The following is a 12058-nucleotide window of genomic DNA, read 5'->3' as shown; positions in this document are numbered from 1 at the left end:
TCCTGATCCACAGCCATTTTTGATGTATTCAGTTAAAAATGAAGAGGTTGAAGTATCGATATTTAAACGACAAGAAGACTAATAATTCAGATCCATTCATTTTCTTAACCCCAATTCTGGGGCCTATCCTAGATAAGCAGTGAGGCACACCCTGTTCAGGTCACCAGTCTACTGAAGGGATAACAGAGAGACAGACGATCATTCATGCTCACATTCACACACCTATGGTCAATTTAGAGATATTTGATTTATGCCAGAAAGCAAACAAAACAAGTGCTGAAATTATGATTTAATCTATTATAGCCTCGAACAGATTTATCAGCCAAAAAGAAAAAACATTATATATTTTTCCTCTCCATTTCCCCCGTTTCTCTCTCATTGTTCTTCTTCCGTAATGACTGCATCACATATCTGAGGTTGATCTGGGTTGTTTTTGATGAGCCAGTCTGCGAGCCAAATCTATTAAGAGCAAATGTACAGGATAGCCATCAACATGCTCACAACAGCTTTAAACAAATGGCTAATGAGTAAACACGTATACCTTCTAATACTTACACAGGGGTTGAGCGGCTTGTTCATGCAGAGTTCAGTGAGTCCGCGTAGCAGAACTGGGTTTATATACCTGCTCAGGTATTCTTCATTTTCTTCTCTTGATGGTAAGGGCTCAATTATAGCTGCATAGAAGAAGCACAGGATGAAAAGCATTCAAAGCATCTGTATGTGCGCTAGACCTGTGTATGCGCAAGATTATGTGAGCGTGTGCAGATTACTTACAGGTTGGGAACATGAATTTGATCTCCCTCACAGCTGCTTGAAATGACTCGCTGCCGTGGAGGGCGTTTTGTAGCTCCGAAGTGCCGTATTTTGCTCTAAGGCTGGAGAAGAGTTCAGCACATTAGATGAAAGCAATACAGCAGGTCTTATGATGGAGCTACTAGTATGAGGCTGAGACCCAGAATTACAATCAAGCACTTCATTTAAATACTAATCAAACCAAGACCAAAAAAAAAATGACCATATAAATAACACACATTATCACTGATATTCACGTCAGAGTCCAAGGATGAGGCAGGATTGCAGAGAGATACTCAAGTACTGTTACACCAAAGTGTGGGCATGCTGCATAATGTACTGCATATGAAACGAAACAAGTGTATTTGAATTAAGTCAGCCTTTGTTTGTATGCAGTCATTTTACACATTAGCAGCACCTTCAATATCTAATCACACCCCACTTTTCCATTATCAGCATTCCAAGAAATGAGACTGACCACTCAGGATGAGTTTCTCTGGCCTTGGTGCTGTTGGCAGGACCTATGATGGACTTCCAGTGGGCGATAGCGTTGTCGCGTGCCAGCATCAAGGCAACGACTGGGCCAGAGCTCATGAAGGCCGTCAAGCTGGGAAAGAAATACTTTCCATATTGGTCTGCGTAGAAGTCACTGCATTGCTCTGGACTTAGCTGCAGCTTCCGCTTCTGATGCAGGGATTAAATATTGGATATGTCAGTGAGAGCAGAGCCACGTGTAGTGAACACAGTCATGATTTATCTCTAACCACCTCAGGTGGTTCAAATTAATTTTTGCAGACTGGTACTGAGGCGACATTTGACACATTCCATGTGACAGTTCTTGTATTAGCAGGTCTGTGTCTAAAGTAATATTTAAATTTTAACATCCAAGTTGCTGAAGAATATGTGTAGTTTATACACTTGTGTCTCTTTTTTTTAGCTGATGCTCTTCCCAGAATATTTTGTACCTGAGTGACACTGCAAGCTTGAAGCTCATTTTATAGTTTGTGGTCTGTCTTGTCACATACATTCACAGTCACTTTAATAGGTACCCTCTTCAACTGCTCATTAATGTAAATATCTATTCAGCCAATCCCATGGCAGAAACTTAGTGTATTTAGGTATGTAGACATGGTCAAGATGACCAAACCAACAGTTTGGTATGATGAGTCTTGATTTCTGCTGTGACATTTACATGGTACGATCAGACTTTGGTGTAGCTAAACAAGCTGAAAGCATGGATCCATCCGCCCGTCTATCAGTGGCTCAGGCTGGTGCTGGTGGTGTGATGGAGTGGAGAATATTTTCTTGGTTTACTCTGGGCATCTTAGCACCAACTGAGCATGATTTAAACCCCACAGCCTACCTGAGTATTGTTACTGACCATGTCCATCCCTTTGTGACCACAGTGCAGGCTACCTGTGTTCAACATGCCATGTTGCAAATCCCAAACTTGTTTCTTGAACATGACAGTGAATTCACTGCACTCAAATGGCCTCCACAGTCATCAGAGCTCAATCCAACAGAGCACCTTTGGGATGTGGTGGAAACGGGAGATTCACATCATGGATGCTGTGTGTGTGATGCTGTCGTATCTAAATGGACTAAAATCACTGAGGAATGTTTCCTGCATCTTGCTAAATCTCTGACATGAGGAATTAAAGCAGTTCTGGTGGCAAAAGGGGGGGGGGGTCAAACTTTACTAGCAATAAAGTTGCCGGTGTGTGTATTATCTAGTACCATCACAGATCGCAAAAAATAGTGATATCGTCATCGCCCTCTAGTGGACAAATTATGATTTCGCTTTTGCGCCTCACATCTGTACTGGATGTAAATAATGTAATTACTCACAAACAAGGCACTGACACTGCATCAGACGATATCAAATTTGTTGTAGCAACATCACATAATAAAAAAAATAGTTGAAATACTTCTTCCTTTATCCTTGACACAACATTGTGCTCTTCACAGCTCACATCTTGTAATTTACAGACTTAAGAAACTTCAACATACCTGCAGAATGGTAAAGCCCGACTTGAGGATAATATTCTCTATCTCCTCAGCTTTGTCAATGGCATCTGGTTTAATAATGGCCAGTGTTCTTTCCACATAAATACGAGGAGGTGACGCTTCGTCCATCTCCTCTCGCTTCCCAGCATTAAATTAGACAAACACCTGTAACATTTAACTGTTTGGCACTAATCCGGTCAATATTAATAACTGCGGCTTATAAAGTTTATGAGTAACCTGAATTTGAAACTGTTTTTAAAGGCCAGACTGCGGTTATTCGTTCGTTTAAGCCACAAACCGACTTCTGGATGTGTCTCGGTTGCTAGGACACCATTTCAGGTCTACGGTATCGCAAGCAGGACAATCCGTACTGTGTCCAACCGCGCAAAAAAAAAAAGATCCAGTGAATATTCATCCGGAATCAAACAACAATCAGCTTCCTCTGAGTTAATTCTGTTTAGTTATGTAAAATCTTGACAAACATCTGAGGGTATGTTAAGGTAATAGATCCCAACAAATTAGAGGCGGGGAAAAGGATGCTTGTTTGGGATATAGTGGGAAACTTTAGGAGACATGGTCCAAAAGTATATGTCCAATTTAAAAAATAAACACAAATTAAACTTCAGTGAACAACCTGTTGTTACGGCCTTCTGTAATAGTCTTTGTTTACTTTTTCTTGTGTTATTTTAACCGCAGATCTGATAATCAAATTTCGATATGATACATCCATAGATCAGCACATCACTTTTTTAAGATGCGTTTTTGTGAGACTCACATTAACTGAGTTTCATAACACAGAGCCATTTAAAATGAGGGTGTTCCAAAGGGATTAAAAGGGGACACCTTGTCACTCAGATCCTTTGCGTAAAACAAGGAATACCGCCAAAAATACTTTATAGCAACGCTTACCAAATTACATCGAAGCAGTGATTAATGCTTAAAAAGTCAGTTCACTATTTCTGGACTGATATTATTATTATTTTTTTTTCCTTTTTTTATCCTGTCATGTCTGGCAGATCTTGCAAACAGAACTGTGATCTGAATGTGCTGTTGTGCCAAACATATTTGCTATTTCAAGGTGAGCTCTATAGGTTCTCTATAGGCTTCTCTTGTTAGTGTGTGACCCTTTATTTTATTTGAGTTATTTTTAGCATACTGTGTGACACATTTTGCCAGAGCTGACAGGCTTAGGAAAAAGAAAAGAAGAAAAGGAAAGGGGAGAGAGAAAGAGAGAGAGAAAGAGAGAGGGGAAAAAAGAGAATAGAGAGAAAAAAATAGGAAAGAGCACAAGTAAATAAACCAAATAATTAATCACTTGTTAAACATAAAAGATACTGACAATACTTGCAAAATTAAAAATTGTCTGGGGAAAACAAAAATTGCTTGGTTACACAAACCAACCATTTTGTATTATGAAATGTACTTACCAATGAGGGCAGAACGCCGCAGCTCTGCCCATCAGAAGCTAGAGGCAGGCAAAGAGAGCCCCAGGAAGCCCAGGCCACCAGCAGCCCATCAAGACCTACGATGACCCGCGGCCACTCATTCCAAAGACAACTGTATACCCACCCCAGCAGACGGTAAGGGAGGTCTCAGACGGATTCCGCCCAGTCAAGGAGCAAGGGCACCAGAGAATCCGAGGCAACGAGAAGCCAGCCCCCCCCCAGCGGCCAGCCCCAGGGCCCCGGCACTCGAGGACTGCCCGAGCCCCCACAGAGCCCCCCCCCCCACACACACACACACACACACACACCCCGAAGAAGCCAATGCAGCCCCACGCCGCAGCCCCCAGGGGAGCAGGTCACCACCCACGTCAGAACATCCAGCCCCACCCAGGAACCCGGAGGTACCCACACCCAAGGGGGGCAGGGGGGAGGAGGCAACCAGCAAGGAGCGGCCAGGAGGCAAGGCACAGGCCCAGACCCAGGTCCAGCCAAACATACAATACATACATACATGCACACCCGCAAGCACACCCATGTACACATTTATGCACAAATACACATACATGCACATACGCACTCACCCACACACATATAAACATAGATATACCATATGTTCACATCCACTCACCCACCCATACTCACGAAGACTGTGACAAATACAAAGACACACATTCATCCATAGCTACCCACCCTCTGAAGATGGGGCAAGTGGAAACCACCCCAGGGCCAACAGTGACCCCAAGACGCCACCAGCCCGGTCTCCAAGGAACCACCCGACCCCCACCCTGGGCGAGGTGTAAGAAATCGGGGTGTGAGATGACCCACGCCCCCTCCCCCCGCCCAACTTGTAAATGTATGTGTTTATGTTTGTGAATGAATGAGGTGTATAGGGTGCAGTTAAAATTGAGGGGGCGGTTGTGCCACAAGCACCAACTGCTGGTCGCCCACACTGCCCCCCAAAACCCTCCATGTCTAAAGTGCAAATAAAATTTGGGGACAGACAGTAATGAGGATCTGAATGGGGCCACCTCAGCGGCCCCATCTCATCAACCTCTGGGTAACATGCCTGCCCCAAAGGTCCTATGTGTATCGAGTAGTATGTGTGTATGTGTTGTGAATTATAATGACTATAGTGCAATTAAAAAGGAGAGGCAAGTGGCCGTGCAGCTCTGCACGTGGCCTCTCCACCCTACACCCTATGTGTGTGTGTGTGTGCGTGTGTGTGTGTGTGTGGGGGGTATGACTAGGAAGGAAAAAAAAATAAAAAAATAAAAGCAACCTGGAAGAAGAGAGCCAGCTGTCCACTGGCTCAATAGGCACCCCAACCTCCCACACCCCAGCACAGGGCGGGGGAGGTGAGCCCGGGGCCGTGGTGACAGCATCCCGGAGCACTGCAGCACCTGAGACTGGTGCCACCGTCCCCATCGCAGAGGGTAGCCCGCTCACACTAGACGCCCATTCACTCGACAATAGACACAGACAAGCGACAGGACATACTGGCCTGAGTTGGAAATATGGTGCCCTGTCCTCACCAACCCCCCCCCCCCCCCCCCCCCCCCCGCAATGTAGGCACCCCAGGGTCCCAAAAGCGCAGACCGGACATCCCGATGCAGGCCAGGTCAACCCACCCCACCTGGTGGCGCGCCCGGGACAGCAGAGACCCCCCCAGCGCCAGGGGATACCCACTGGGAGCCGGCACGGCCCCAGGGCCCGGGCCCCAGACCCCAGCCCCCGAACCACACAGGGAAGACCAGCCAACCGACCGAGGGCCGGCACCCACCACCCCAAGCACCCCGGCCCACACCCCAGGACTGTAAGGCAGCACTATCCAAGCCCCCACCACCATCAACTAGAACAGGCACACAGACATCACCAGAAGGTCGCCCCAGGACTCCAGTCACAGGAGGCTACCAGCTACACAGGCCTCCAAAGTCCTCACCCGACCGCCTACAAAGCACATCAGGAGCAGAACCCACAGCCAACCACCCCCACTAAGTAATGGAGCTGATCAGTGGGAACCAAAGAGAGTCAAATTCCTCCAATTGGTCTTTAGAAGAAGCAGACATTCTCTCTAAACTAACATGATCTACTAATAAATTTCTGTATAGTTTATTTTTTGACTTCCAATTCATGAGGATAGTTTTCTTAGCGATGCACAAGGCGGTAAGAACTGTGAGATATATTTGACTCCATTACTAATTCACTGACGTCACCTAAGATGCATAGTTTGGGGGAAGTTGGGACACGACAGCTAAACCATGTGGATAGGTCTTCACGTATCCTCTGCCAAAATCTCTGAACAGGTACGCAAGACCACAGAGCGTGTAGATAATTCTCCTCTGAATTGCTTGTACAGTGTTTGAGTGTGTAAGGCCCATTTGGAACATCCTTTGTCCAGTATAGTGTGTTCTATGGAGAATTTTATATTGTGTAAGTTGTACTTGGGGTCTTTTAGTCATTTTGAAGAGATTTAAACATATTTCTGTTCATAAATTTTGATCCAGGTTAACAGAAAGATCACACTCCCATTTTGCAATTGGGAGGGAAACTGAATCATCAGTTTTTAGTAATAATTTATATAATTTTGACAACAATTTTGGGGTACAGAGGTTAAGAAATTCTGTTACCCATGTAGGCATTTCTAGATTCAATTGGTTAAGGTTAAATCTTCCCTATAAGATGGACTTAAGTTTTTGATATTCCAGAAATCTACCGTTGCCAATTCTATATTTTGATATAAATTCTTGGAATGAAATAAGGTTTCTATCTTGGATATGTTCTAAAGTATTTACACCCTTATCACGCCATAACGGAAAATTCAGCATTTTTTTTCTGGACTGATATTAGATGTCCTTTACTGCCTGTTAGATTTTGCTGTTGCAGATGTTTGAGCCTTTCTGAATACAGATCACATCAAAGCTTAAGATTTTATGGCACTTGTAGCATTGCTGTTCTGAGACCCACGTCTCTCTCAATTTGCCTCCATAAGTAGCATTACACCTACCCCTCAAATACATTAAACCAGTTTACCACTCAGGGTGCATATGAAATACAATCTGAAGGCTAACCATTAAGATATCAGACAGTAAAAACAAGATTTACCTCTCAGATCTATAATGTACTTAAATACTGCACTTGAGTGAACATGTCATCCCTCACATTTATCTTAATTTCTTAAACTTTATTTTCTGATCCACATTTTAGACACTGGAGTGAAAATCTGTCCCTGCTAATCTCATGAAATGCTGTGGTAAAGCTCAACCTGTAACCAGCTCACATCAGAGCCACCAATATCACAAAATGTTCAGAGCAAAACGGGACACATTCTTTCCAAACAGTCTTTTATTTAAAGTTGCTTCAACGAGGGTTTCTTATCGAGTTCCGATGGTGACCTGCCACACTCTGATCAGGTTGTCAGTGTAGCCAGCAAACAGGGTCTGTAAGGAAAGAAAGGATAGAAAGTTAATGCTTATCAACCAATTTCTGCCATTTTTCAGGCCAATCATATTCAAATAGCTGTTTTTAGTGCCCCTCATATTTGCAGGACTGTCACCAGTGGACATCAGATTTTTAAGTGAATGGGAATAATCACTGGGGTTAAACACCAAAACCACCTCGTCTGAATGTTTTTTTTTTTTTACCTGTCCATCAGCAGACCATGCCAGGGAAGTACACTGTGGGGGTTCAGCCTTGCTGTTTGTGCTGATCACTTCCTGTCTCAGCTCATCCACAATAATCTTGCCCTCCAGATCCTACATGAGAAAGAGACGAGAGGTGGCGCAATCACTAACGGGTATAAAAGGGTGACTGGCTGAAGCATCAAACTTTATGATTAAAACAACAAGGTTGGAGCTCAGAAACAGCCTCTGGTTTTCATCATAGGATACAGCTGGCATGTTAGGTTACATCACTGCCCTTTACAACTTAAAAACACACACTCTGATAACAGTACGAAGTCTTACCCAGATCTTAATGCTGGGGCCAGTGGCGGCACAAAGCCAGTAACGGTTGGGGCTGAAACAAAGGGCATTGATGACATCACCGCTGTCCAGGGTGTAGAGGTGTTTGCCCTCATTCAGGTCCCACAGCATGGCCTGGCCATCCTAATGTGGAAGAGAAAAGACATGTTTCAATTACAAGAGTTTTGTGTGATGTTTAAAAGCCAACAGCTAGAGTAATTTTTGAAAGCCTTCAGCACTAAAATAATCGTCTTTTTAAGGTGCAGGTCCCAACTCAGTAACAGCCTCTGGTGTCATCAATATTAACACAGATGCATGTAAAAGACTGCATCATTGCTGAAACCTGCAAGCCTGAGTTAATCTGGTGCTTCTACAGAGTTAGAAAAAAAAAAACAAGCTGTAAATTCCGCTTTACCTTTCCACCAGATGCACACAGGGAGCCATCAGGAGACACGGTCACTGTGTTCAGGTAGCCAGTGTGACCAATGTGGTTGGTCTTCAGCTTGCAGTTGGCCAGGTTCCACACCTAGGAGCAAAGGGCGTACTATGTCAGATCTTCACTGGTATAAACACCATCATGTCAGGCTATCTGGGCTGTGCTCTCATAAACAATCCTCATCACTGAGTTCAGTTAAGCCATGCGAAAAGTTTTTAAATCACCGAGCAAAGCGCATAACACTAAGTTTCCACTGAGTTTTTTTATTTAAGCTTTTCAAAGACCCAACATACCTTGACCATCTTGTCCCAGCCACAGGAGACAATGATGGGGTTGCTGCTGTTGGGGGAGAAGCGAACACAAGACACCCACTCGGTGTGGCCCTCATCCTGCAAAAAATGAAGACATTCATAAATGCTCAAAGCCAGACCATCAGTTATGCTGGTATTAGAAGCATCACGTGATGCAACTGGTCTGTGCTCTCATCAACAGTTCTCATCAACGAGATCAGGTAATACATGCAAAGGTTTTAATAATCATTGAGCAGACAAAACCACATTACACCAAGTTATCTTTAGTCGGACCTGTGAAGATGTTAAGCTCATCATATTTATGAGCTGCAGGAGAGCATTAGATGGAAGCTCACCTGGATGGTGTACTTGCAGACTCCAAGAGTGTTCCACAGCTTGATGGTCTTGTCCCGGGAGCCAGATACAATCTGGCGGTTATCAGCAGAGAAAGCCACGCTCAAAACATCCTTGGTGTGTCCAACGAATCGGCGGGTGGTGAGTCCACTAGGAAAAACACACAGACATTTCAGATAAACTAAATTACAGCACACCTTAACACACCCAATAACTGCATATCTGCTACCTCTGTACCTAAATACTACTGTTCAGTCCAAATTCTAAACATTAATTTAAGAGCCAAGCCTAAAAATGACTACCCTGCACCGGTTTCTTGTGTCTTTGTTTACCAATGTGAAAGTTACCGCTTTAAAATATAATTCAAGAGTATAAAGCTGGAATGAAAACTGACCATTTAGTGACAGTGTGTTCAGCAAAGATCTGAAGCATTAAACTAGTGTGCACACCTGAACGCAACCTGTTCAGGTCCATTACTGCCTCCAATCAACACATGCAGTAGTTCAAGAAACAGAGTCCGTGTTCTACAACTGACTTATCAGCGATATCAAAAGAAATTGGGCCGAGTCATGTTATGGGCTCCACTCATTCTGCTCTAGCTGAATGTTTATTACTGTGCCAACCATTAACTGATAGCAACAAAATTAAAGGATAACAAAAAAAAAAAAAGGACAAACTCAGTGTGGTTTGAGTTCTGAAATCATCAAAGAATACAGTTGGCATGAACAGTTTCACCACTACACCTTGTCCTTAATCTGTAATTCTAACATCTGCAAAAGTTACACAGTGCAAAGGCCTAAGAAGAGAGGCTAAAGCAAACATCTGGTTCTATAACTTTCATTGCGAACAAAATCAGTCGCATTATGTCAAAACTGATTTTGATCTCCTCTTGATTTTATGGCTGTAGTGCACAAAGACATTAACAGCAGCTAATGTCTGTATGCTTTTCTGAATGTCGGCATGGAAAATTGAGTTAAAGCACAAAAAGAATCAATACTGCATTATCGACTACTGTCTTTGCACTCTGTTCTCAGTCTAAAATGTAATGGTGACAGTTCATCTATGATAATGCCATTTATTAACATTAATGAATAAAACTGTCCATTACATTGTTTGACTATGATACAATGCAATATACTTTGTCCTCCTAGGGAAATTTTTCATGGACCCAGGTGTTATCACAGAAGCTGTCTTCACAAAGAACCACTAAAAGTTTCACTGTTTAAAGCAACACCTAAAACATCTGTCCACTGCTGAAGACTCCCTGAACTTACGTGGTGAGATCCCACAGGCGGAGGGTCCCGTCCCAGGCTCCCGACAGGGCAAACTGTCCATCAGAAGAGATCACAACATCACTCACAAAGTGAGAGTGACCCTTCAGGGAGCGTTGGGGGATGCCGTAGTTGGTTTCATCACGGGTCAGTTTCCACATGATGATGGACTTGTCTGAAAAAAAAAATAAAATAATGTTGATTTCTAAGTCTCAAGGTCCAGGTTTCATTCAGGAAATGCCCATTTTAAGCATCAGCATGCATCTAACAATAGCACTACATGCACACCTGTTAAACTTTTGATCCACAGGCTCAGCCCACGAAGGTTGGTAGCGTTTTGTTGCGAAATAATCACATTTATTTAAGTAACTAAAGGTGCTACAACCCTTCCAAGAAACGCGGACATCTACAGCTCCGTTTCAGATGACGCCAGATAGCGTTAGCTAGCTTGGCTAACCTGTGTCTTTATATAGTGGCTAGCAGTTTTTTGAAAGTCTGAATCTTCTTTATAACACAACGCGGTTGTTCACATGTTTTATCTGTATAACTGACACCAACTTATGTGTCTGCCTCACATTACAGCAGCGCCAGTATCTAACTGAATAATGCTAACCGAGCCATGTTGGCGCAGCCGGCGGGGGAAGCCTCACCTCGGGACGCCGACAGGATCATGTCGGGGTACTGAGGCGTAGTGGCGATCTGGGTGACCCATCCACTGTGCCCCTTAAGGGTACCCCTCACTGTCATCTGCTCGGTCATTCTGGCGAGGTTCGGTGGTGCCTTTTGCAAGGATGGATTCGGATTTTTCAGAGGTCCGGGAAAACCTAAGTCCTCATCGCATCTAGGCACAGAGGAAAAGGAAGTTCAGACCCGGATGCAAAAACTATGAGGGGGTGAAAAGCCCGCGGAGGATTATGGGATATGTGGACTTCAGCCCATTACACGCTGACATGTGTAAAAATAATTAAAAAATAAAACCATGTGCTTCAGATGATTTTTTTTAATTGATGCTCTCTTTGGACTTTACTATATTTAGCAAACGTTTTGACAAAAATAGTCCTTTTTAACCTAATCGGTAAAGCAATAGTAAAAAAATACTTCAAGGTTATTTAACTTTTTTCTTTATTTTTTAAAAAAAAGGCTAAATAAATATATAAAACACAGATATAAAATAAATAGGAAGCAGACACAGATACACATTTGCTTATTTTAATATTCTCTATCTAAACAGAACTAAAACTTAATTAATGTAACTTCTAATACCCATGTTCATGTACCTACTGTTTCAGTGTTCAGCAAAGAAGGGGGTTTGTATTTTCTAATTAGTTCTAATTATTTTTATTTCAGTTTGACTTTTTGTTTTTTAATTCAGTTTAGTTTCAGTTAGTTTGTAGTGCTTGAAAATGTTTAGTTTTAGTCTTTTATTGTATGGTGGCCATATGCCAGAGGCAAGACTTAATAAAATTAGTATAGGTATTAAAATAAAAACACAGCGTTTTGAAAG

General features: G+C 43.1%; 2 protein-coding genes across 2 annotated transcripts; both read right to left on the bottom strand.

Moving 5' to 3' along the window:
* Positions 1–258: 258 nt before the first annotated feature.
* Positions 259–3127, bottom strand: nme5 (NME/NM23 family member 5). Its single transcript, XM_030739965.1, has 5 exons — positions 2803–3127; positions 1271–1476; positions 775–875; positions 556–674; positions 259–459 (listed from the first exon to the last, which is right to left on the bottom strand). The coding sequence occupies exons 1-5, from the start codon at positions 2926–2928 to the stop codon at positions 376–378; spliced, it is 636 nt and encodes a 211-aa protein (XP_030595825.1). The 5' UTR covers positions 2929–3127; the 3' UTR covers positions 259–375.
* Positions 3128–7568: 4441 nt separating this feature from the next.
* rack1 (receptor for activated C kinase 1) lies at positions 7569–11422 on the bottom strand. Its single transcript, XM_030738959.1, has 8 exons — positions 11205–11422; positions 10558–10729; positions 9286–9433; positions 8933–9028; positions 8619–8729; positions 8207–8347; positions 7886–7996; positions 7569–7681 (listed from the first exon to the last, which is right to left on the bottom strand). The coding sequence occupies exons 1-8, from the start codon at positions 11311–11313 to the stop codon at positions 7616–7618; spliced, it is 954 nt and encodes a 317-aa protein (XP_030594819.1). The 5' UTR covers positions 11314–11422; the 3' UTR covers positions 7569–7615.
* Positions 11423–12058: the final 636 nt, after the last annotated feature.

This window comes from Archocentrus centrarchus, chromosome 10, assembly GCF_007364275.1.
Source record: "Archocentrus centrarchus isolate MPI-CPG fArcCen1 chromosome 10, fArcCen1, whole genome shotgun sequence".
NCBI classification, from domain to species: Eukaryota; Metazoa; Chordata; class Actinopteri; order Cichliformes; family Cichlidae; genus Archocentrus; species Archocentrus centrarchus.
The sequence above is the reverse complement of the archived record's forward strand: the minus strand, read 5'-3'. Positions and strand labels throughout refer to the sequence as shown.